Raw genomic sequence first — 24,157 nt, forward strand, 5'->3', positions numbered from 1 at the left:
TGGACATCACCAAATGCTGAGGTTCCTCCCTTGAGATGCTTTGCCAGGTCTTTACTGCAGCCGCCTTCAGTTGCTGCTTGTTTGTGGGTCTTTCTGCCTTCAGTTCTGTCTTCATTAAGTGAAAAGCAGCGCAATTGGTTTGAGGTCATCAGACATTTAAGAACATTGAATTTCTTTGTCTTAAGAAACCCTTGGGTTGCTTTTGCGGTACGTTTTGGGTCATTATGCATCTGTACTTTGAAGCACCATCCTATCAGTTTTGTAGCATTTGGGTGAATCTGAGGAGAAAGTAGCTCTATACTCTTCATAATTCATCCTGCTACTTCTTTCAGCAGTGACATCATCAATAAACCCCAGTGACCCAGTTCCATTGGCACCCATACATGCCCATGCCATAACACTGCCTCCACATGTCTGACAGATGAAGTGGTATGATTTGGAATATGTGCCTGTTCTTTCCTTCTCCCTACTCTTCTCTTCCCATCATTCTGGTACAAGTTGCATCAGACCTGGTCAGGCTCTTTTTTTTTTTTTTTTTTAGAGGTTTATTTTTTTTTTTTCAGCAAAGTCTGACTTGCTGTTCTTGAGTGTTACCAGCGGTTTGCATCTTGAGGTAAACCGTCTGTATTTACATTCATGAAGACGTCTCTTGATTGTAGACTTGACAATGATACGCCTTCCTCCTCGAGAGTGTTCCTGACTTGGCTAGATGTTGTGAAGGGTTTTTTTCTTCACCAAGGAAAGAATTCTGTGATCATCCACTTTAGCTGTCTTCCGTGGTCTTCCAGACCTTTTGGTGTTGCTGAGCTCGCCAGTGCATTCCTACTTTTTAAGAATGTATGAAATTGTTGATTTGACCACTCCTCAAGTTTCTGCTATCTCCAATAGGTCTGTTTTTGTTTTTTCATCCTAATGATGGCCTTCACTTGCACTGACATCTCTTTGGACCACATATTGAGTGTTCCCATGAACAGCTAAATGCAAATTCAACATTTGGAATCAACTCCAGAGACAAATTATCTCCTTAATTTGTCATGAAATAACGAGGAAACAGGCCACACCTGGCCATAAAACTGCTTCAGTCAATTGTCCAATTACTTTGAGCCTGTGGAATATGGAGGGACTCTGTTAAAAAAAAAAAAATGGCTGTAATTCCTAAGCGGTTAATGCAATATTTTTGTTAAACTCCTTGAATTAATGCTGAAAGTTTTTACTTCACTCACATCTTGATTGCTTTCATTTCAAATCCATTGTGGTGGTGTACAGAGGCAAAATTACAAAAACTGTCACTGTCCAAATGCTTATGAAATATATTCCATACACTCTTCAAGAGTTTATGCATTGCAGTTTCTCAGTAACAACAATGACATGCTGAACTTTTTGTCTTATTACCTTCAAGAGGGAGAAGAGAGTTTTTTGTTCCACAACATTAAATGTAAGTGTAAATGGATAAAATGTATGATGTGTCATTATAATTGATGGCAAATTGGTATAAAAGGAAAGGCTTGTGTAGGTGTCATGAAGCTTTATAAACACCAGGTTTAAATGAAGTGTCACCAACAAACTGGAGCAAAGAGTAATGTTTATTTCTCTTAGTAGAGCTAATGGTGTTTAAAATGTCTACTGGTTGACAAATTTCTTCGAGTCTTTTATTTATATGTCTACACCACCCATTCTGAATTGGGATCTGTCATTATAATGGGTTTTAGAAGAACCAACAAGAAAGGCACCATATTTATCACCACGATTTAATGTCTACCGGATTTATCCTAAAAGAAGCACCAGGCTCCTATCTCGTATCAGTTTTTCATGAATTTATTATTGATTGATGGATCTCTATTATTCCAAGCAGCCAGAAAGCTTTACAACTTTACAATCTACAACACATCCCTTTTAAAAATGTTTTAAAGTTGTTGAACGGTGTTTAGCAGAAGCCTGGCAGAGAGATGAATGTGGTGTCTAGAAGATATGATGCTACAAGCAACCGCTTTTCTTCCTCGTCCTACTTCAGAATTCATTTAACCCAAATCCCTCTTCCCGCTCGACGATAACAAGAGCAGGGTCTAGGAGCTTAGCATGCCGGCAAATCCTTCCTCATACAAAACCGCGTCAACACACACTCACACCAACAGCCTGCAGTTTTGCCCTTGGATTAGGAACATGGGTGCTCTTCACCCAGCCTTTGAGCGCCTTTAAATATGATTTATTTGAAGGAAATTGTCCAGAGGTTCGGTGTGTGATTTTAAAGCTGACCTGTCATACAGGTGCTATACAATCACAGTGGAGATGGAGAGAGTGTTGGTTGCGACAGAGTAGGTCTTTTTTTACAGTATTTTCCAAGTATACAGTTTAATATGCTGAAATTCTCAGTCGACATCCCCTGTTCTAGATGATACATCACAATACAAACAACAAAAAAAGGGTTAAGATCATACCCTAGTATATTTTGACTCTTGGCATTACTATTTCCTGCAAGTCATATATTTGTATTGAAGTGGGAAGGCATAAACCAGTTCTGGTCATGCATCTTCACAAATTTCATTCATTATCAACCACTAAACTGTTGTTGTGCCGCTCCACCCACATTCATTTCTGATCATGAACATAGCAACTGATAGAGATTTGGGGGAAAAAATGGTATTTAAAGTAGGGCTTTCATAAAGAACATCATTTACTGTCATCTGCAAGCCACCTCCAGTCTTTCACACCTTACCCCAGCTGCATGACTTCGTCACTGAAACACAATCTTGCCTGCGGTCATCATTGTTTTGGTCCTGCACCAAGTGACAAAGCCACAGTATGTTGACGAGACAGAATATGGGTTGATAATGGACAAACTGTTTCCAAAACACCACAATGCTGTTGTGGATGCCCTCAAGATCTCACCTGGAGACTGTAGATTTGCACTGAAGAACTGCTGCTGTAATCATAAAGACTTATGCTCATGCCAGGACTTTTCCCAGGATGTTTGACTATCCAGTCAAACTATCCACTATTGAGTGTTCCCTTTGGAGTCTGGCTCCTGTCAAGGTTTCTTCATGTCATCTCAGGGAGTTGGCTTGTTCAATGGGGATCTAAATCTATACTTTCAGTTCATGTAAAACTCTTCTGGGATAAAGTCTACTTTTAAAAGTACTTTAAGAATAAAATTGGAAGGGGAAAGACCAGTCAAAGGGAACTCACCCTTGCACTCTGGCCAGCAATGAGCTGATCGTCTTCAGTCTGGACGCTGGTACGGCTCCGGGTGTCATAGTCTTCCTGCTCAAAGTCAGAGTCATCCTCCAGCTCTTCAGGGGTCTGGAGGGAAAATGCAAGCAAACATAGTTTTATTACAAAGCCCTGAACATAACAAAAGCCAAAATATAGCTGCAAGAAGTGATTGGTGGGCCCAAGCACCAAGAGTGGAGCAAAGTTTCCAGGTTTTTTGATGAGGCAGTATTGGCATGTGTATGTTACTGTGCCACATCACTGAACAGATACATGAAAGATTGCATGATATACAGTGGAATCTGCGTATGTATGTGTCTTGCACGTCCTCTTCTATTCTCTGTGTGTGCCCTGTCAGTATGAACAGTGTGAATGCCCATTGCCCTTCTCTGAACTAAAAGGGGCTGTGAACATTCCTAAAGACACGTCAGCTAGTTGAATAGACAGCTCACCATCAATAATTCATGCCACTCTGGTTTCAAGCGACTTACATCATTGTTTTTTAAAACTCCTCCTCGCTCTGTGTAAGTGTGTGCACTGTAACAAGAAATTCCCTCTTAATATCACATCATACAGTGAGTGAAATGATTTTCTCTTGTAATTCTGAAGATGTAGCATCAGCACCATCCGCCCTCTGGATCAACCAGGCTTAAAGCCTAGATGCTGTCCAGTAATTGACAAACTACAGGGATAAACTAGATGAAACAGTGGCGCCTAAAATCAATAGTAAAGTCCTTTCCTTCTTTTTCTATCTATCATATGCTTAAATGATTAGAAAACTCTGCAGGTTCCAGTATGTAGAAGTCTTTTTTTTCTCCTTCCCTCCTTGTGTATCAAATAATCCCTGATTAGTTTTTCATTTATTATTCATTTATTTTTGCATCAGATTTTGCATCAGATGTTTATTTACTGATTCAGATTTTTTTAGCACTGATTTAGATTTTCTTTTTATAACCTGTAGCTTTTGATTTTATTAATTTCCCTTTATTCATTCTTAAACATTCAGCGTCCTCCTATGATAGCCTGCAGTAAATAGCCGGCTTTCCCTGTCAATGAATGAATGAATGCAAACAAAATGCAAGAGCTAAGAGAAAGACAAAAGTAGTCTGGCTACTAAACAGTGATGCTAATGGGTTTAGTGGGCAGCAGCAGCACGGCTCCCAACCATTCAGGCTTGACAAACGAGCCAAGAGTGTCTTCTCTCTGCAGAAAGCAGATCTCCACTGCTTAATTATCCTCGGCTTCTCCTGCTCGCTGCCAATCCACAGCTCAGCTTTCCTGTACTTCCTGACAGCATTCTCTTCATCTGTATGGCATGTGATCGTTTTTCTGCTGTGTTCATGGGACTCAATGAAAAGGCAACTAATGTAGCTTTACTATCATTCTGTTATAAGGCCTAATTAACTATCACAGTGTCTATGACCTATTTCATATAGCATTAATAATAATTTTACTTCAATTAACCACACAATCTTTAGCAACGGTGCCAATAACATAACATTGTATAACACAATATAAATGTATAAATGAGTGTAAATGCTCACTTATACTTTATGAAGCTTAAGTATATGATTTCATAATGTCAGGTTACTTTACGCATTATTATATGTGCTCATAAGAACACACAGACACTAATGTTGTAATGCTTTATAAAGTGTTGCGTTTACTATACGCTATAAAGATCAACCATGTAAAAATTCCACTGAATGGTGTTCATTTATACAGACTAAGTAAGTGTTTATGGTGTACAAAACATTCTAAATATACAAATCATACATTATGAATACACCAAGCATTGTAATGGTTACCAAGAAATCTTCTGAGTGTGTTATAATGAAGTATAGCTTGTACGACAGTTACCAGAAAGAGTTTATAATGCATTACGACAAAGTATATGTTCAACATAGTGTATGTTCAGCGACTATAAGGCATTATGAATGGTCTATAACATGCAATAAACATATTTAATGCATTATGTTACCAAACCAAAGTAGTCATAGTTTATACTACAGTTACTATACCAGAGAGAATTTATAATACATTATAACATAGTGCCTCATATCATACACTGATGGCTTGAATCTGGTTTCTGACTAAATAAAAAGGTGAAAATGTCCAAAACGTAGTGCAGTGACATAGCGTGGTGTTATGTTGCTCTATAAGCCCCCTTTTGGCAGAGGGAATAGATCTGATGTAAAGTGTATCGATGAAACCACAGGAGGAGAAATTGATGTGTTATGACACCATAGGCAGCGTTACAGATCATCACGTCAGATACGAAGCTGCATGCAAATAAAATATTTTTGGCGTGTTTTAAATTTGAAATAGCCTAGCAGGAATTCATTTCCTTCACAGTCACAGCCTGGATAATGAATTGCTGTGCAAGCGACTTTTTCCTTTCTTCTTCTGCCTCTTCTTTTTCTCTTTTCTTTCTACTACTACTGATTATAACAATTTATAATAGAGACTCAATATACATGATAATCAATTATGCATACACATTACTGTAATTATATGTAGGCATATTTATCAAAGTCAATATTTCTATAGCTAATAGAATGATCTTATAAAATATATCAGTGCATAAAACACATTATACCATATGTAGAAGTCATTAGCTGCTACAGGACCAGATGTATGCTGGATAAATGGAGGCGCCGCGGAGTCGTTATTGTATTATTACAGTACGCCAGATGTTACTGAAAAATAATTCACTTGCTTTTGTTCAACGGGGTGAAATTGGTCCTGTTTTTTTTTTTTTCTCTCTTTCTCCTCCTCAAGATCATTGGGGATAAATAACTGGCTTATTTTGTGTGTTTATTCATTGCTCTGATCCTCCAAAATCATCTTTCAGGCTCTTTTCCAAATGTGAGGCAAATAATCCGATTCTGTGTGATCACTAACTGCGGATTAAAATGTTTTTATTTTTTGATCTGTACTAAAATGCAAAGTTTCATGCAACTAAGTTTTATTTCTTGGCCTCTTCATCCTTCAAAGCACGGTGTCCATTTTTTTCCCTAGAATTATGCATCAGCAACATTTCCTATGCACTCTCTGTTCATAATGTATTATAAATGCTCATAAGTAGATACAGTTACATAAATGACACTTTATAAAGCATAACATTTTAAAATATCTGTTCATACATAGATCATAGACATGTCACAATGCATTATAACACAGGCTCTACATTACAACCTGTGGTACAGATACTATACCAGAGCCTATGTTATAGTGCATTATAACACAGACTTTAAAGTGTTATGCATGCAGGTATGATATAACTTCTTATGGACATTATACAGGCTTATTCCAGAGGCTATAATACATTATACTGGTATAGTATGCACAATAAGCATATGAATGCATTATGAATACATTGGAATGGTTACTAAGAAACAAGAGTATGTTATAATGATTTAGTGTGTAGTACAGTTACTATATCAGAGACTAACTTCTTACGAACAGTTGTTATAATGTGTTATGTAACCTGAAATTATGAAGTCTTGTGCTTAGGCTTTATAAAGTGTATAAAGTATATATGTGTTTTAACTGACTATGAGCATTTGTCCAGGTACTATAATGTCTGGCAAGTATATAACTCGTTATGACGCGTTATGAATACATAGGATCACTGCTCACCCGTATCATGAGGACAGCTTTCCTGATGTCACGCACTCCATCGTAGACCAGACGCGAGGCGTCGATGAACTCATTCTCCTCGAAGGGCTGAGGCGGGTTGGTGCTCAGAGCTTCAATGGCGACCTCCACCTGCTCAGCGAAGCGGGGCATAACTGCAGAGAGAGAGAGAGAGAGAATGAATAAGTTCAAGCTATGCTAATACATACCATTTTTTTCCTTTTTATTTTCTTCTCTTACTCTTTTAAGGTTGGCTTTATACAGTTCACATACCATACACACTATATTCCACAGAAACACACACTTTTGAACAGCACAGAATAAGGCAGCAAAAACTCTTTAGTTTTTTTATTTATTTTTATTTTAAGTATTCATTCCACTCACTGGAGGAGTGTAAAATGTGCTTTGGGAAACTTTTACAATGACAAATCTAAAAATATTGTAGTGCCCTCTGAGCTCTTAATGAATGAAGTTGCTTGCTGTGAGGAGCTGCTTCAAGAAATTAAACAGACGCTACGCTAGAACGGAATATTTTCTGAGCCTGATATCGAGCAGGCAGTCAGATTTTCACAGTAGGTGTTTAAAAAGCATGGGCACTTAAGAAAGGAAGCGGCACAAACAGACTATAGTGTCGAGGATAAATTTAATGTGAATGGAGACAGCTCATGATAAGAGGCTAAACCTAGCACAGGTAATAGGTTTAAAAAGAAAAGAAAAAATACGGACATTTTAAATTGCTAACAGATCTTTCAAAATCACATAAATGGCTCAAGTACAAAGTGTTATTTCTTTCTTTCTTTCTTAACAATATAAAAGTGTAATTTGTCATTTGATTTAAACAGTGTAATATTTAAAATGAAAAAGCAAATGTCGGAATAACCTCAGGACAAGAACAATGAACGTAAGAAAAGGGTTTTATATATTTGATATATATTTTAGATTTCAGGGTAAAGCTTTGTGCTGCTCTTTATAAAAAAGCTCTCTGAAACTGAGGTTGGATCATCACTGAGCCGCGTGGAGATGATGAACAGCAGGACTTGTGTTTTTTTTTGTTTGTTTGTTTGACTTATCCCTCATACGTCTCGCTTCTGACAGCACATCCCCTGAAAACTCACTTTAAAGCGAAGAATAAGAAAGAGACGATTGGTGCAATTTACCCGAGCTGGAGTAAAATCAGTCAAATCACCACTAGACAAGAAAAAGCTTCTACATGACATGAGAGTGAACTATAATAGGAGCTCATGCCTATGTAATGCATCAGGATAGAGGATAGAGTTTAGCGATCGAGTAATATTTGGCTCGTCGTCACCGACACTTTGGCAGTCAGCCTGATCCATAAGTCATATGTCTAATCATGCAGAATCAAATAATTCAGGAACGTGGAAAAGAGAAGACAGTTCAGTTAGATAAGAATGTTGGTCTTTTGTTTGTTTCCCTGTAGTGATGGATAACAAAGCATTTAAAATGTGTGCAACAGCATATTTATTCCCCTGGGAAACAGGAAATAGTCAACAGGGAAGGATCTGATGGCGCTAATAACACTTCTATTGATTAAATATTATTTACGCTAGAGCTCTGTTGGGTTCTGATTGGTGATTAATTTCCTGTAACAGCAGCTCTGACAATAGTGTAGCTACAAATCACAGGTTTCTATGAATACATTATTGTTTCTATAGCAACAGCTCATTCACATGGACTTGTACGACGGACGCTTCACGTAAACAGATTTTTTTTAAAATCACTGTTGGTGAAGTTTCCTTAAAGTAAGGAGAAGTTTATTTAACACTGATGGAAGGAGTCTCCAGTGTCAGTGCTTTGTATCAGTCAGAAGTAAAGCTGTAACTTCATGTGGTTTCTTAGTAACAATAATGACAAGCTGCATTTTGTAAAAGGATGAAAAAGATAAATGACGTCTTGTTGATACTGCGGTATAAATGAATCAAACACTTCAGGACGTGCTGTTATAGGAAAATAATCAGTGACGGGGTGACAGTGACTCTTGCTTCATCACATCACTCATAATTTTATTATTTTATTCCTTATTTGTCCCACTTATTACTGATCAGTACCGTGTTGGTGTACAAGTTATTATTTTGGCCCACGCTCGGTATAAGCCTTCCGTTATTGTCCACTCTGGGTTGAGAGGGAACTAAGTGGAGCAGTTTATTTTCTTTCGCCTGAAGCCGGTGCTGAAATGGCAGCTCAAGCATCATGTTCGCTGCTCATTAGATTGTAATAAGCCCTGATAATATCATTTTTCATACTTTTCTGCTGCAAAGTGACACGGAGTGTGTGGGACTCCCTGAGCAGTAAATCGCTACACTGGCTTCAGTGTGTGAGGTCCAGCTATAAACTCAGCCTTCAACAGGAATTAGAACGAGAGACTTCTGGAAAAAAAAAAATCCTTTAAAAACTTTTTTATAAAAAGTGTGTGTGCTTTAAGCAGCACTTAGCTTGGGATTGACCATTATTGGCTCGAGGTTATGCCCCCATCAATCAGAGCAACACTAGCCAATCACAGACAGCCGTTAGGGCATGGGCAGGGCAGTTAGCATTCTACTGTGATGATGATGATGCACAATCAGAAGTTTAAAAAGATGCAAAAGCTTCATGTGTGTTAGAGGAAGCTGCCTACAAATCTGACTAAATTAGAGGGAGAAAATGGACAAAAAGCCAGTAAGTAATACTTAAGCATAAATAAGTAAGTGTTATGTCGTAGTGTTCTTGGTGCCGTATTCTGAATTGGCGACTTGAGGTAAAAAGTTACATGAATATTTATGTGGGGAAAGTTCCTCATCTTCAGAGTCAGGTTACACACCTGCTTAAGGTGAATTGCTATGTGTAGTTCAAGAAGGAAGGAAAGAAAGATGGATGCAAGGAAGGAAGGAAGGCAGGAAGGCAGGCAGGAAGGAAGGAACATAAGAAAGAAAGGAGGAAGGAAGGAAGGAAAGAATCTAGGAAAGAAAGAAGGATGCAAAGAAGGCATGCAAGAAGGTAGGAAGGTAGGCAGGAGGGAAGTAAAGAATTATGTAAATAAATGAGGAAGAAAATAAATTTAAAAAATAAATAGATATATAGATAAATAGGCAGATATTATTTTTTATTTTCTTGTACGTTTTAGTAAATTTAGGAAGTAAAGTAGGCAAATAGTTGGCTAAGGTAGTACATAAATCAGGAAGAAAGCAGGTAAATAAACAGGTAAGTAAATAAAGAAGAAAGCAAGTATGTGAATAAATATGGAAGCAAATAATTTAGGAAAGAAATGCTTATAGATAAATAAAGGGATAGATCAGTATGTAGCAGATGCAGAGTAGATCCAGTACCCAGTCAATGCGCCATCATGGCGTGTGATTTTCTTACATCTTTTTTTACTGTAAAAGGAAAAAAAAACACACACTAACACTGTCAGCATCATGGCAATGCTGCTCTCATTTTTCCAGCCTCTCAGCAGTTGATTTCAAACAATAACAGAGTTGCATGAGACACGAACACTACATCACAAGACAGCTGGAGCTTTTTTATTCCTTTTTTCTTTTTTACAACACAGCAGCTGAGATAAAAGCTGTTTCCTCTCATCAGCGAGAGGCTCTGATGGAGTGTAATTTAAAAGCACTGGATCCACAGCAGGAGTGAAATCTCTGTGTTGCCTGTGACGGCGGTGCGTTTGGGCTCACCGTGGTGTCCATTTGAGTCGCAATTGCTGCCTTCCGCAAACTGACAATGGAGTGTGAAAGGTGGTGGTGGGAAAAACTGATGAAAGATGAATGAACGTTAAAAGAAGCAACAGGTGGCACCTGAAGTCTCTTTGTCACACTGACTTCCTGTCTGGCTTCGACGTTTTCTTTCACTCTTTTTACACAAACCCTGTCCAGTTCTTTTCAAAACTTTTCTTCTGAAGGGTTGGAGCTTTTTTGTGCGTGTCCATTCCATATACAAGGCAGAAAAGTAAAGTGACTATTCCATCAATAATGCTGGTTTTAAAATGTTGTTGTTAAAAAATAAATGTAAAAAGAAAAGTTAAGTAAATTTTAAATAATTAAGGGGGGAACGTTTCCTCGCACCTCTGAGGTTGGAGGTTCGATTCCTGCCTCCGCCCTGTGTGCTCGGAGTTTGCATGTTCTCCCCATGCTTCGAGGGTTTCCCATGTTTAATCTAGTTTCCTCCCTGAGTCCAAAGACATGCGTTGTAGGCTGACTGGCATCTCTAAATTGTCTGTAGTGAGTGAATGGGTGTGTAAGTGTGTGTAAGTGTGTGTGCAGTTGTGCCTTAGGCAGGTCTAAACCAAAATAACTGTTAGCAGGATTAAAAATACAGTCCAATTATTTGAGGAACTGTCAGTGCCAGAATTCACACACCATGCTGACAATGCTGACATTTCTACATCTGGGTTTTTTCACAGTGTTTCTGGGGACATAATGGTAGAGTTCATATTTAATTTTAAAAAAATAAAAGAAAGAAAAAAGCTTACAGTTTAGGCCACGCCTACTTCAGGTTTGAGTCTGATACAGATACAGATAGTGGCAGTGCCTTACACCGCTAATCTGCACATACTCAGGATCGACTACCCGGAATCTCAGAAAAAAATGAAAGCCATTTACTATGAAGTACTGAATTCTGAGGAGACTCAGCAAGTTTTTCAATATGAGGTGATATGAATCTTAAAGATTGTATATATTTATTATAATTAGTAAAACATGAACCTGAGGTCTGAATCAGCACTTCTTCTGCAGAGTTTTATAATATTTCTCTACAGTACATCTCTCACTCCAGTCCATACCTTTGCTTTTCCACAGAACTCATTGTTATTCAGCGAGCATCGTCTCTCCTCCTAGAAAACCACCATCTTCTCACAAAGCACCAGTTACTACTTCACCAGTTCTAAACAAACTGTTCTGTGTAAGTCTGTCCAGGTTGTCTGTGCCCACACATGTCATGGAAAGATGATAAATTGTTCCTCAGTAAAAGTAAAGTGCACTGTAGTGGTACAGAGGTAGCGGCTCACCAGTTTCAGACAGCAGCTTGATGGACTCCAGGACTCGCTCGGTGTACACTCCCGGCTCGTAGTTCTCCATCTCGGCGTTGATGATATGAACCACACGAGCGGCGCGACCTCTGATCGCCCCCGCTGTCCTGTCCAGCGTGTCCACATCCCCCTCCTGCAGAGCTATCACACACTTGTTCACATCCTCCAGGATGTGGTTCTCTAAAGAAACAGATGGGAAATATAAGTTAGAAGTAGGAAACAACCCGAGGAGGACTAAAGGATTCACCAAAACAAACATGGTTACTGTTGGGAGATCCCAGATGACATTTGTAAAATAAACCAAAGTTTGATCTTATTCATTAAGCAAAACACATCAGCAACACAAGAAGACTTTTGCATGGAGCTTATTAGGACCAGAAGATGAAGCTATTAATTAGAAGGACCGGATTTCTTTGATTACTGTTTTGTGTGGCTTTAAACAACTAATGTGCAAAGAAAAAAAGAAAAAAGCTTTGATTTAATCAACAGAGCTTGGAATTTGGAGCTGTTTAAATATATATATATATATATATAATCTTTACCTGTAACTTCTCTGTCCTGAAGATGACGGAAGAGTTTAAGCTTTGCAATTTCTCGGTAACACGACAAGCTGCGTTTTTTTTTTTTTTTTTTTTTCTTATGTGAGAGATCATGTAAGTGAGAACAGGAACTAACATGTTTCATGGACATTCCACAACATAAAATGTAACTATAAATGGATAAAAAGTGGCATAACATTCTTTAATAACAAAACAATTGTAATCGATGGGTGGTAACAGTAACTCTGCTTCAGCATACCACACTGTTGTTGATGATTTTCCTACAACAGCATGTCAAGGAGTGTTTTATTTCTGACTTAACATTAGCTTCCATTCATTCATTTCATTATTCACAGCATATCGCAGAACTGTCATTTATTTTGCACATCATCGAGAAACAAAGTTAGGATGTCAAGTTTTGTAAAAACAGCCCTGTAAAAACCAGACCTGAGGAATTTTACTTTACCTGACACAGACAGGAAGTCATCAACAGAGGTGATGTCATCCACAGCCTCGGTCAGAATGCGCACCTGCTTCTCCCATTGGTCTTTAAACACATCCATGTTGTCCTGAGCCACCTTGCTCTGGGGACGAGCCGCCAGCGTCAGGGCAGCGTTGATCACCTGGGTGAAGGTTGGAACAAATTAGCACGATCCCAAAATAAGAATTGTTACGGCTTATCGTGAGTATTCTAGTTAACGGTCAATCAGGTTCCTTTTAAACATCAGTGAAGCCTGGTGGCAAGACTTGAGCAGGTTTTAGACTATGAGAGACTGTGTGATAGTGTGTGTTCTCCATGTCAGATAAAAAGATGAAGATCTTCTAGCAATAGATCTGTTATTAAAGAAAATTACTTCCTTACATTTTGCCTACGTCAACAATCATGTTATCAGCTTTCTCCAGAAAACAGGGTCACATAAACACAAACATTCTACAATGTACGTATAACGTAATAAAGATCAGTTGTGTCCATTAGCATGTTTTGTTTATCTTCGCCACTATTGTATTTGTAGCTGTCTTGTGAGCTTGGTGTCATCCTGTTGGTGGATTTTAGATGAGTGTCATGGCAATGCTCAATTCAGCCATCTTTGGTCCTACAGTTAACAGACTGATTGTCAATAATGAGAGCAGGTGATGTTATGTGTTCTAAGACTACTCACAACCATGGAATTCCTTTATAATATGTGATTTTTTGATGCAACAGCCAGTGTAAATCCAACATCTAGACTTTTCAAGCACCACCATTGGTGTTTCAGATATCAGAACAGGAAGTGCAGGTAAAAGCCATTATTTTACATGTTTAACATCAAGACGCTCACTTAATTGAGAACACATCTGTTCCAAAAACATCATGGTGAAATAAAGTACCTCCCACCAAACAGATGGACCTCATGGCATGCTCTGGATATGCACTTCGCATCAAAAACAATACGCATGGCCTCTGGGCTACGTGAGACGGACGTGTCAGGGGACGCAGTCTCCGAAACTCAGGACATCTCTTTCTCCGCCTGACCTGTGAGCACCCTGAAATCAACACCTCAGCAGTATAAGCCGGAGGCCGCTCCATCTTCATTGGGTTAAATTAGATTTCCATCTGCATTTTCAAGATCTTCAATCACCAACTTCTAAATCTTTTTTTTTTTGGCTCTGAGAGATCTGTGAGCTTGAGCGAGGGATGCATGCACAACCTCTGAACTTCCAGACTGATCTCTGGTGAGAGCTCGGGCACTGGGGAGTTGTATGTCACGCTGAATAAAACCCATGCAATGGGCAGATCGCTCAGTCACAGAGCCAAGGGCATTCCACACGGCCATGCCGTAAAACTCAACAGCTTTTCTGTCCACAGAAAAACACACAGCTGCGTGAAAGTCTTAGGCTGCCATTAATTCACTTATTTCGTTGAGTTTCTGTGTCCTTTAACGATATTTATTAACTCTGCTTAAAACCGGATGGTATGGTGGTATAGCAGGTAGCGTTGCTGCCTCACAGATCCTTGATTTCAGGTTTGATCCTGGATTTCGGATGTTTTTCAAATGTCTGTATAGGTTTCCTCTGTGTTCTCCAGTTTCTTTCCACCTCCCAGTAACATGCCAGTAGGTGGAGTGGTGTCTCTAAATTGCCCCTGGGTGTGAATGTGTGAGCGCCTGGTCCTGGCGTTCCATACGGAGTGTATTCCCGCCTCACGCCCAGCGTTCCCGGGATAGACTATGGATCTACCGTGACCCTGACCAGGATAAAAAGCTTACTGCAAATCAGTGAACGTAATTAAAATGTCTAATAACCAAATCTATCGGGTACGACAACAAAATATCTACAGTATATATCGTGAGCTCTTGCCTTTTACTTGCTGCTTTATTTAATTTACATTAATAACTTAAATACTGTAATTCAATAAATAACTAAACAAGTAAATAAAATTTAAAAATAAATAAACTAAATATGCAAACAAACTGCATTCATGCATATTTTTCATTTTTTTTAAAATTAAGATTATTATTAAACAAATTAATTAATGTACTATTTAATTGTTTACATATAATTAATTCAATTTACTATTAAACAAATGGTTTATAATTAAATTTTATTTAATTTATATTTTATTAAATTAAATTTACTATTAGATTCTTTGCATACAGATTACACTTTGCATACGAACTGATTCATTCATTCATTCAAATGCAAAATATATGCCATTTTGTGCAAAATAAGGAAATATGATTAGATTTTGTTGTATTATATATAAATACTAATGCTGAGCCCGCCCCTAAACCTAACCTTTACTTCAGACTTTGTTAATAATTAACATTTTCTTCAGTTTATTTTTTATGTCTTGGCTAAGTTTATAGTTTTATTTTTACCTTTTTTCTGAACATTCTCTGAACCTATTACACGAGGCCATATCCACTCTCGGTAAAATAGACCATTTTTGCAATTCGGTGTCTCATTGCTGATGTTATTTCCGTGTTTTATGTACATATTTTATTCAATTTACTCTGGATAATTTACTCTTATTTAAACCTGATGTATTTTAATAATTGAATAACTTCTCACATTTAACATGAGTTCAAGCAGATGAACAAAGAATTCCCTAATCAAATTCCCATCCAATATCAGGCAAATTATTACCTAATTATCGCACCTTGCTGTAACATAATTGTGTTGGCCCCATGGTGGAGTTATTATTAATAATTGTTTGAACAACCTCTTTTACAGAAATCATCTGTAATCATTTATTAAAGACTCAGGTTGTCATGTTATAATCCTTTCCTTAAATAAATGGAAACTGTTGTCTATTATAAGATGCTGCGCAGAAATAAACCAGACTCCAGGTTCACTTTATCTTCCGCACCTCTCTGTGAGGACAGGAACAGTAACGTGTACGTTCAGATCGCTTCCCCGGAGGAACAAAAACATGCGCCCATCCTGAGAACATACATCACCTTGCTCTGTCCATGTTCATTCATTCAGATCGTTTATTCATCTGGAGCTGTGTTCTGTGATGCACAGCCGTACCTCTCTCCTTCACACTGCTTTATCCAAACACTATCAGAACCGGGGTTATTGATACAGAACCGACAGAACAGAGGTGTGTAAACAGAAAGGAGATGACAAGTGGAGCATCAGCGGCTTTTACTCTGAAGCTGGCCAGTGTTGAGGTGATGGTGTGTGTGTGTGTGTATGTGGGTATATATATATATATATATATATATATATATAGTACCTCTATGCCAATATAAAAGCACATCTATGTATATAATAACTATTTTCCTTTTTAATCATTTTTTTAAAAAGCTTTTTATTCCCTATTATTATTTGAAACCTTGTCAAATCCTTCTTTTATTTAATCTTTCTTAGCGCTTAAATGCTCAGAGACATTTCCAACGTTTTCTGCCCAACACTGCCCTTCAGTTTTTTTTTTTTTTTTAATCTTTGAATTTTAACTCTTTCCACTTCCACCTACATTAAATGAACCACTATCCTGACTGTCCACGCTTTGTCAAGGTCATGTCCATTTTTTGGATTAATAGAACTTCGCTTGTGCTTTCCTTTTCTTTACATACTTTCTTTTTTAAATAAGCGAGTCACTTCCACAGGTCTTTTGTCCCCATGAATGTCTGAATGATTCACTGCTGTTTTTTTTTTTTCAACTAGCAGAATACGGCAAATGACTAGCAAAGAAATTAAAAATGTGAACAAATGTCCACGTTGATAAAGACTTTTTGTTAGGCGTCTTGTCTACTGATCTCAGGTCTGTTTTTCTGCCAATGCCACTGTCCCCCCTACCCTCCGATAAAATCTAATTTTCCATATATGGCAGTGTTTTGCAGCTTCTTTGACTTTTCAATAATTTATCTAAGGAAGTCTATCTGATCCAAAATCTTTTTCATAAAATATACATGATAAAATCTACTTGCTTCAAATGACATTTCAAAAGGATATTCCATATTTACACATCAAAATTCAAACTAAATAATATACTAATCATAAATTATATTAGCAATAACATTACCTCCCTTAATGATTTGAAGGTGAGACTCATCCCAGAACTTTTATTCACAGTATGTTCATATGTCAAAAAATAACGCCAATATTAAAGCGGTGAAAGTTCCTCGTATTCAGAGTTGACTTACGCACCGACTTAGTCAATTTTGTGAACTCGCCATTTCGATTTTTAAAATCTGTGTTTAGTTCACGCAGCCGAGGTTGCCAGATATTTCTTGAGTAGAGATGGACTTTAAAATATTATTGCTTATTAAATGTACTTACTTTAAACTCTTATTACTTAATTAGGAAACTAATCATTAATTAAGATTTTTTGAGTGTATTTACAGTTAAAATATAAATTTCAGCATGATATAGTGTGGTTAAAGTGTCAGACAGTGGTGCTGGACTTATAATAATGCTCCTCTCTCAAGCTGTTATCTATATTAAGAAAAATGCAGTCAGAAATTTACTCCAACTCTGCCCCGCTTGTGTAACACATGTAACTTCTGAATACAGGTGTGCTCAATTTTGTCACATCTGGTTTGTTCATTATGGATCTAAAACTACATCTGGATTTCTGTAAAGCTGCTTTGTGACAATGAATTGTTAAAAGTGCTGTATGAAGGACTCTTACCTGAGGACACAGGCTGTCGATCTGTGTAGCGGCCATGCGCACCAGCTTCACCCCTTCCTCGTTGTTGGAAATGGAACATGCCAGATTAGCCACCTGTACGAGAGAGAGAGAGAGAGAGAGAGAGAGAGAATGTTGGTGAGATATTGGGTCACCAGTAAAGGCTTGTTAATATACCACATGAACAACGAGGCAGTCTTGCCATTTAGTTGCGTAAATCCTGCTGACCTGCTAAATCGCACATCACACACACACACACACACACACACTCACTCCTTGTCCTCTTACTGTTCATGTCATCAGTCTTCAGCTATCAGCACAGAGTGCGCTGCTCGGGGATTTCATGCCCGACTTGTAAAGGCAATGTCAGGGCAAAATATGTACAGAGGTTTAGAGCGCGTTCAAGTGTTAGATTAGTATTTGTTATTTCTCTGCATGAAGAATGTGAATTTTTGCAACCCCTCCCCCTCTTTACCACCATCACCTCAAATAACTCTCTTTTCCTTTTTATTTAAATGTCCACCAGGCTCAAGAACATTAACGAGGACCCGAACCTGACTCACCGCTGTCTTTTGTGTAGGAGGTGACAGCTACACAAGCTTCTCGTGAGTTGCCATCGTGAAACACAATTACCCCCAAAATGTCATCGGGTGCACAGAGTAAGGCCTAATTGGAGCCCATTTGGTAAGTCAGCAGTGATTAGCTGGCCGTGCTGAGGTGCTACAAAGGAGTTGTCCTCATTAGGTCCGAATATTCAAAATGATCACGGCAGTGTGTGGCAGCATGTGGCTGAACCATTTGATCCAAACGCACATCTTGGTGTGTGATTAAAGTAGCAGATGGCCTGGCTAAAACAGAACGCCATGTCGCCTAATTTTGAGGCAGAACATGATGGACAGGGACCCTGCTACCTGTGCTGCGTTGGGTTCAGTTATCCACACTGTACACACCACATCTGACTGCAAACAGTTTACTTATTAAACTAATAATTATAATTGCTAATAATCATTCATTACCAGATGGCTAACATTGAATTCTGAATTCAGTCCTCTCCATTGTTGATTATTTTCCTATACCAGAACACCATGGAGTGTTTAATAATACTAACACCGTAATGAACATTACCTCCATTATTGCCACTCTGAACTCAAAAATGTGTGTTCTGATTATGAACTGGGTTTAAATGCTAATTCTGATTATATAGATTTGAGTATTTGGTTAAAGAGTACTAAAGTGATGTTCTCAGCACTGAGCTCTATTCGAGTCCAGTTTGGGATGTCACTAATTATTTTGGACAAATCACATTCAGGATTAGAGCATGACCTAAAACCTGGAAGCTTTCAGCCTGAGAACCTTCATGCTAAACTAGTGGGCCTGCTAGCGAATGTAGAACAAAATTGTGATTGTTCGGGTTATGCTATGTTCTGATACTGAAAGATTCTACTAGTGATCACTTGAGACTAAACTGAGCTAGCATACTTGCCGTTAGCTAGCCGACAATTTGTCAGTAAAGCTTCAATAGCCTTTTTGCTATTAAGACATCACTCTTTCAGATCAAGGGAATGTACATTAGAGGATTCCTGCTTTTAACCATGTTCTCCTTTGAAATTCTGATAGCTTTCAGTGCTGAGATGGATCATCTGCCTTTGAGGGTGTCTGGAGGAACGAAGAGAGCAAAGGAATGAGACAGAGGGATCAGGATAGAGAGAAGTGTGTGTGCATATACAAGACATAACAGTTAAATGAAGTGCCTGGGCCATCTGTGCTGATGGAGAGCTCTTGTGTATAGCCTAGAGCACTGGGACCTCCACCATTTGCAGGTAAATAATGATCTCCTGCTGTAGGAGTGGTTTGGAAGACAAAACCATCTCCTCTTATACCTCTAATACCCTGATGCTGAATTCATTCCCAATGCTCTGAGCACAAGCCAAGCTGCAGCGTCCAATCCAGTCCAAAACTACTAATCACAATTACTTAAAGAACCTCTGAAAAGAACTTTCTGAAAAGAATCCTCATGTGACTCCAGCCAGATTGCTAAACCCATTTTAATGGTTTCATTGGCAAATAGAGCGAGTTTCATGTTGCACCGAAGAAGAAAATGAGCCTCAGAGAGCAAACTCACAACATGGTCTGACATCTTTGGGTTTTTGCCATCAAACTATTGATTTTTTTTTTTTTTTGGAGCTCAGATTTCAGTGGGGTGCAAGATTATAGATCAAAAGTGTCCAATCTGATCTGAAATGGACCAGTGGTTTTCATTCCAACCAAGCAGGAGCCACACCTGAGAGCCAAATTTAACTGAATAAACACATGGACTCAGGTGTGGCTCCTGATTGGCTGGTAAGAAAACCTGCAGACGGTCTTTCTAGATTACTGCATGTTACACTGTACGAAATCTCAGGAAAATCTTGGATTAATTCTATAACACATATTCTATGTATGATAACATGTTTTCACATTAAACAACGAAGATCCTCTTACAACAGACCTGTGAATAAATCTAATTATGACGTTCTGCTTATTTTATCAATCAGCATAATCCAGAAATCAGCTCAGACAGAAAACAGACTCAGATTTTTTTTTTCTGGTCCATTAGCACTTTTACATTTTGCCAGCACCACTACCGTACTTGTAGCTGTTACTCTAAACTGTTCTCCCACTGGTGGTTTTTAGATGAATGTCTTTATGAACATCAATAAGGTAGATCCAATCTGAGCAAAAAAAAAAATAATCTGAATTGCACGAAGAAGATCGTCATGTGAACGTAGCCAAAAACAAGGATGTAAAAATAAATATGTTCCTAATTCTGCCATAAACTGTTAATCAGTCATTTTTTGGCACTCATACACACACTTTATAGGTATTTCTCCCACAAGAATATTGCATGCCTTCAACTCTAGCCAATGTTCAACAGGAATGGTAAATGTGCCAAGCACTCACTAAGACATTTTTCTTCCATGGCAGGATTTCTAAGCAGTAGCACCTGGAGAAAGAACTAGAAGATAGGAGAAGCTGTTTGCCTGACTGGTCTAGCCGATTGCCTGCCATGTCCCTGAATGGAGGTTAAATAAATCAGAATGACACCATGGCCAAGATTGAGGAGCGTGGCCCACTGGGGAAGTGCAAAAACAGGGTGCTAAGTGCATCCACGCCAGAGCTACTCAGAAATCCTTCCTGCAGAGTCCCACTGGTACTGAGCCACAAGGTACCAGCTGTAAGCAGACAGAATCAGGCTTATGTGCATATAACCTGGAATGGCAAAGTGGACGAAGCTTTATATAAAGCAGGGAGTCTGGAACCCTGAAATACGGGTCTTACTGATTATTACTGTGTCGGTGGTTGGTCTTGTTCGGAACATTTTAAAGACAAACTAGACTTTGAATGCTTTTTATGTCCAGGTGGCTTCTATGAAATTGCTTGTTGAAGCTTTTATGAGACTAATGGGCCTTATTTCTCAGGGCAATATTAATAATTATGTTTTTAAATTCAGACATGTACCTGAAATGTGCCTCCATTTTTTTAAGTTAATAGAGCAAAAAGTATTCTAATAGCGAACCTTAAAAGCAAGACCAGCTAGCTGAAATGTAATTATCTCTCATTCTGATCATGTCTAGACAAAAGTTCTATAGCAGCGCATCTCCAAAAAAAAGTTACAAAGTGCGCTGTGACATCGTTGTGAACCAGGTGCTCTGCTTAATTGATGTGCAATGTGAAAACGCAGCATCATTCTTGCTTATCTGGAATACAAAATCACAGAAACAAACAGGGAAATGAAAAAAGATCATCTCCATCTTCTGATCAGAATAGAGGCAACTCAAAAAGGAGAGCATTATGTGCAGTTTGTAGCAATAAAATTTTAATACTAATCAATGTGACTTGAGAGTTAGCAGCTAGGAACATTGAGTCAATCGACAAGAAAATCAATGCAACTTGATTACTCTGTAGTTTAACTAAGTGGCAAGCTTCTTAATGGAAAATATAGGCTAATTAATAATTAATAGCTAATTAATATCTTGGAGAAGCTACAGAAGGAGATCTGATTATTAATTGACTCATGTAAAGCTGTAGTTTTCCAGTAATAAATAAAAAGTAAATGGATAAAAACAAATAAATGCCTGAATCTATTTTCCTGCAGGTTATTTAGTAAACACAGCTCCAGGGTTCCTGTTTCGATCCTGAGTTAGGGTTACTGTCTATCTGCAGTTTCAGACCTTCCCTCCATGTCAGTGGGGTTCCCATTTTCCTCCCACCACCCAATAACGTGTTGCTACAACAAGGTGTAAATATGTAAGTGCACGGTGACTTGTAATAGAGTGTTGTCCCATGCAGGGAGTATTTCCAGCTCACGCCCAGCATTCCAGGGATAGGGTCCGGATACACCACGACCCTGAGCAGGATAAAGTTTTACCAACAAGCTAGGAGCCTATCAGAGAGTGTCTTAATATAGTTGATCTCAAACCTTCAAGACGAAAACACAGACACTGAATCAACTCTTAAACCCTGGACCGTTTCTTCACATCGTCCTCATGTCAATGCCCATCTCCTCGTCTGACCTTTAGCATGCGTTATCCTTTCACACTTTCTTTAAGCAACACTTCATTCTGAAGAACGTCAAAGAGTGGAATTGATTCACTCATTGCGTGGGATTTGTCATGACTGTGGAACCTCACATCTCTGGCCGGATTGGTGTTATTATTAGAGCCTACCTGCTTGTGGCTTCCCCTTCAGAGGGACAGAGACAGACAGAGAGAAGAGAGAGAGAGAAAGTGCTATGGCATGCTAATTACCACTCGCTAGCATGCAGCTGGGTCACAGGGTTCTGCTTTAAATCCTGGCTGACTTCAGGTATGAGGACTCATTTCAGCTTGATTTGACTCTGTTCTAAACTTTGAACTGAGACATTCGGGATATAATTTTGCTGATTACTAGATATAGAAAGATTAGCATGAGCACAAAGGTTGTTGAGCAGGGATTGTGGCTATAATAAGAATTATTGTGTGAGTCTGAGACATTTATAAAGAGTAAAGTATGTAAATAACATGGAGAGCAGGCATACAATGTATGATGCTTGAAGAATACGTTATATGTGATGATGCAATTCTGTAACCAAGTGGAAATACATCCTAAAGGTATTTAAAGCCTTGGGAGTCTGTCTTAATCATAATGACTCATCTGCCTAGTTCCTAAGATAACAAAATTATTGCCTGGAAAACCTGGATTTTTTGAGTTGCAGTGTAATTAACTGCCCCCCAATAAAGCGGCTGATAAAGTGAGTGAGTCACAACCAAAAATAAGCCAAAAGCAGGCAAACAAATGAAGAAAAAAATCATGGGCTAAAACCATGCTCATTACTTTGCTTCTTTTTCAAAAATCAACTTGTCTTGATTGCTGCTGCTTACTTAAGGTCAAACGATTACAACAAAGGTGGAAAAAAAAACACAATGTAGCTGAGTTTGCACAAAAAACACAAGTTACACAAACTAAAATGTGTTGTTTTGCTTGACTGAAAAAAGATTATGCTTGACACAGTTTACATTATTCATCCAAAAATTACACCACAGAAATTAAGCAAGTGATCACATGACATCACTACATGCAACTTCCTTTTTATTTGAAGTAGTTTCCTTTAAAATGTCAATTTTTCCCAAGAATTATACTAATAAAGATATAACTAATATAACTAATACATTTCCTTGTTTCACATTACTGATGTTTTTCTTATAATTTTTCACATTTTATGTATTAACTTTTTTTAAATTTTTCATAAAAATGACACTTATTTTAGGATAGACGAGGTTGATACAACTTTTGAGACAGATAAACGCTAAATAAAACCCATCATAAACACAGCAAAAGAACAAAAGCAGGATACACTCTATGCACTTAAAGGAGACTTTAAGCAGTAATCTACTTTTCTAGCTAAATTTTTCCATCTGAAAAGAGCAGATTTTCAGGTAGATTAGATATTGATTGCTACATTTTTAATAAAAAAGCGGTTGCTTGTCCAAACTGGAATTTCTTTTAATTCAGTTTTGACAAGAATTATAAACATCAACAACACATTTTATCTGGAGAAATGATGAAAGCTGGACTATTCTAGCACAAGGACTTCTCTTAGTGCAAATCTGGCCTTACAATATGTCCAAAGAGTCAAGCCTTATTTCAAGGAATGAACAAATAAAAGCAAAAAAAAAAAAAATAAAAAATCATTCTTTGGACGAAGTTACATTACATAGCAGCCAGTGGTGTGCAATCCAATAATAACGACTACATCTACATGAGTAAGAAGCCAAGGTCCAAAGCTCAGTTTGGCATATATAACACCAATAAATGAATGAATTCTAAACATGATTTATAGTTCTGAGTGGAGTGCTTATGTCTGAGAGCAGGCAGTCATGGCTTGAATGACCACCCAGTGACTCATTTCTATCATATAAAACTTTACTGACTCAAACATGTGACAGGAAAAGTGATTGAAAACAACAGAAACAGAAGTGGGTAAAAAGAGAGGCTGTGATCCTTCATAGAAACAATACGACTGCTGGATTGTTAAGTTGATCAATCATGGCATGTGAGTCCATATTCTCTACTTAAATTCAAACTTCCTTTTATAACATCAGCAAATATCAGCAT

General features: G+C 38.1%; 1 protein-coding gene across 5 annotated transcripts in view; it reads right to left on the minus strand.

Annotated features, from left to right (window-relative positions):
* The window catches only part of ctnna2 (catenin (cadherin-associated protein), alpha 2), a 311,873-nt gene that overhangs the window by 7,809 nt on the left and 279,907 nt on the right, over nucleotides 1-24,157 (minus strand). For all 5 annotated transcript variants that reach the window (XM_026945340.3, XM_026945339.3, XM_026945342.3 and 2 more), the window contains exons 10-14: nucleotides 17,528-17,620; nucleotides 12,875-13,031; nucleotides 11,849-12,049; nucleotides 6,850-7,001; nucleotides 3,184-3,297 (exon numbers count right to left, since the gene is read on the minus strand). In XM_026945340.3, the coding sequence (XP_026801141.1) occupies nucleotides 3,184-3,297; nucleotides 6,850-7,001; nucleotides 11,849-12,049; nucleotides 12,875-13,031; nucleotides 17,528-17,620 (717 nt within the window). The remainder of the gene's footprint in view (nucleotides 1-3,183; nucleotides 3,298-6,849; nucleotides 7,002-11,848; nucleotides 12,050-12,874; nucleotides 13,032-17,527; nucleotides 17,621-24,157) is intronic.

Source organism: Pangasianodon hypophthalmus, chromosome 28 (assembly GCF_027358585.1).
Source record: "Pangasianodon hypophthalmus isolate fPanHyp1 chromosome 28, fPanHyp1.pri, whole genome shotgun sequence".
In the NCBI taxonomy this organism is placed as follows: domain Eukaryota; kingdom Metazoa; phylum Chordata; class Actinopteri; order Siluriformes; family Pangasiidae; genus Pangasianodon; species Pangasianodon hypophthalmus.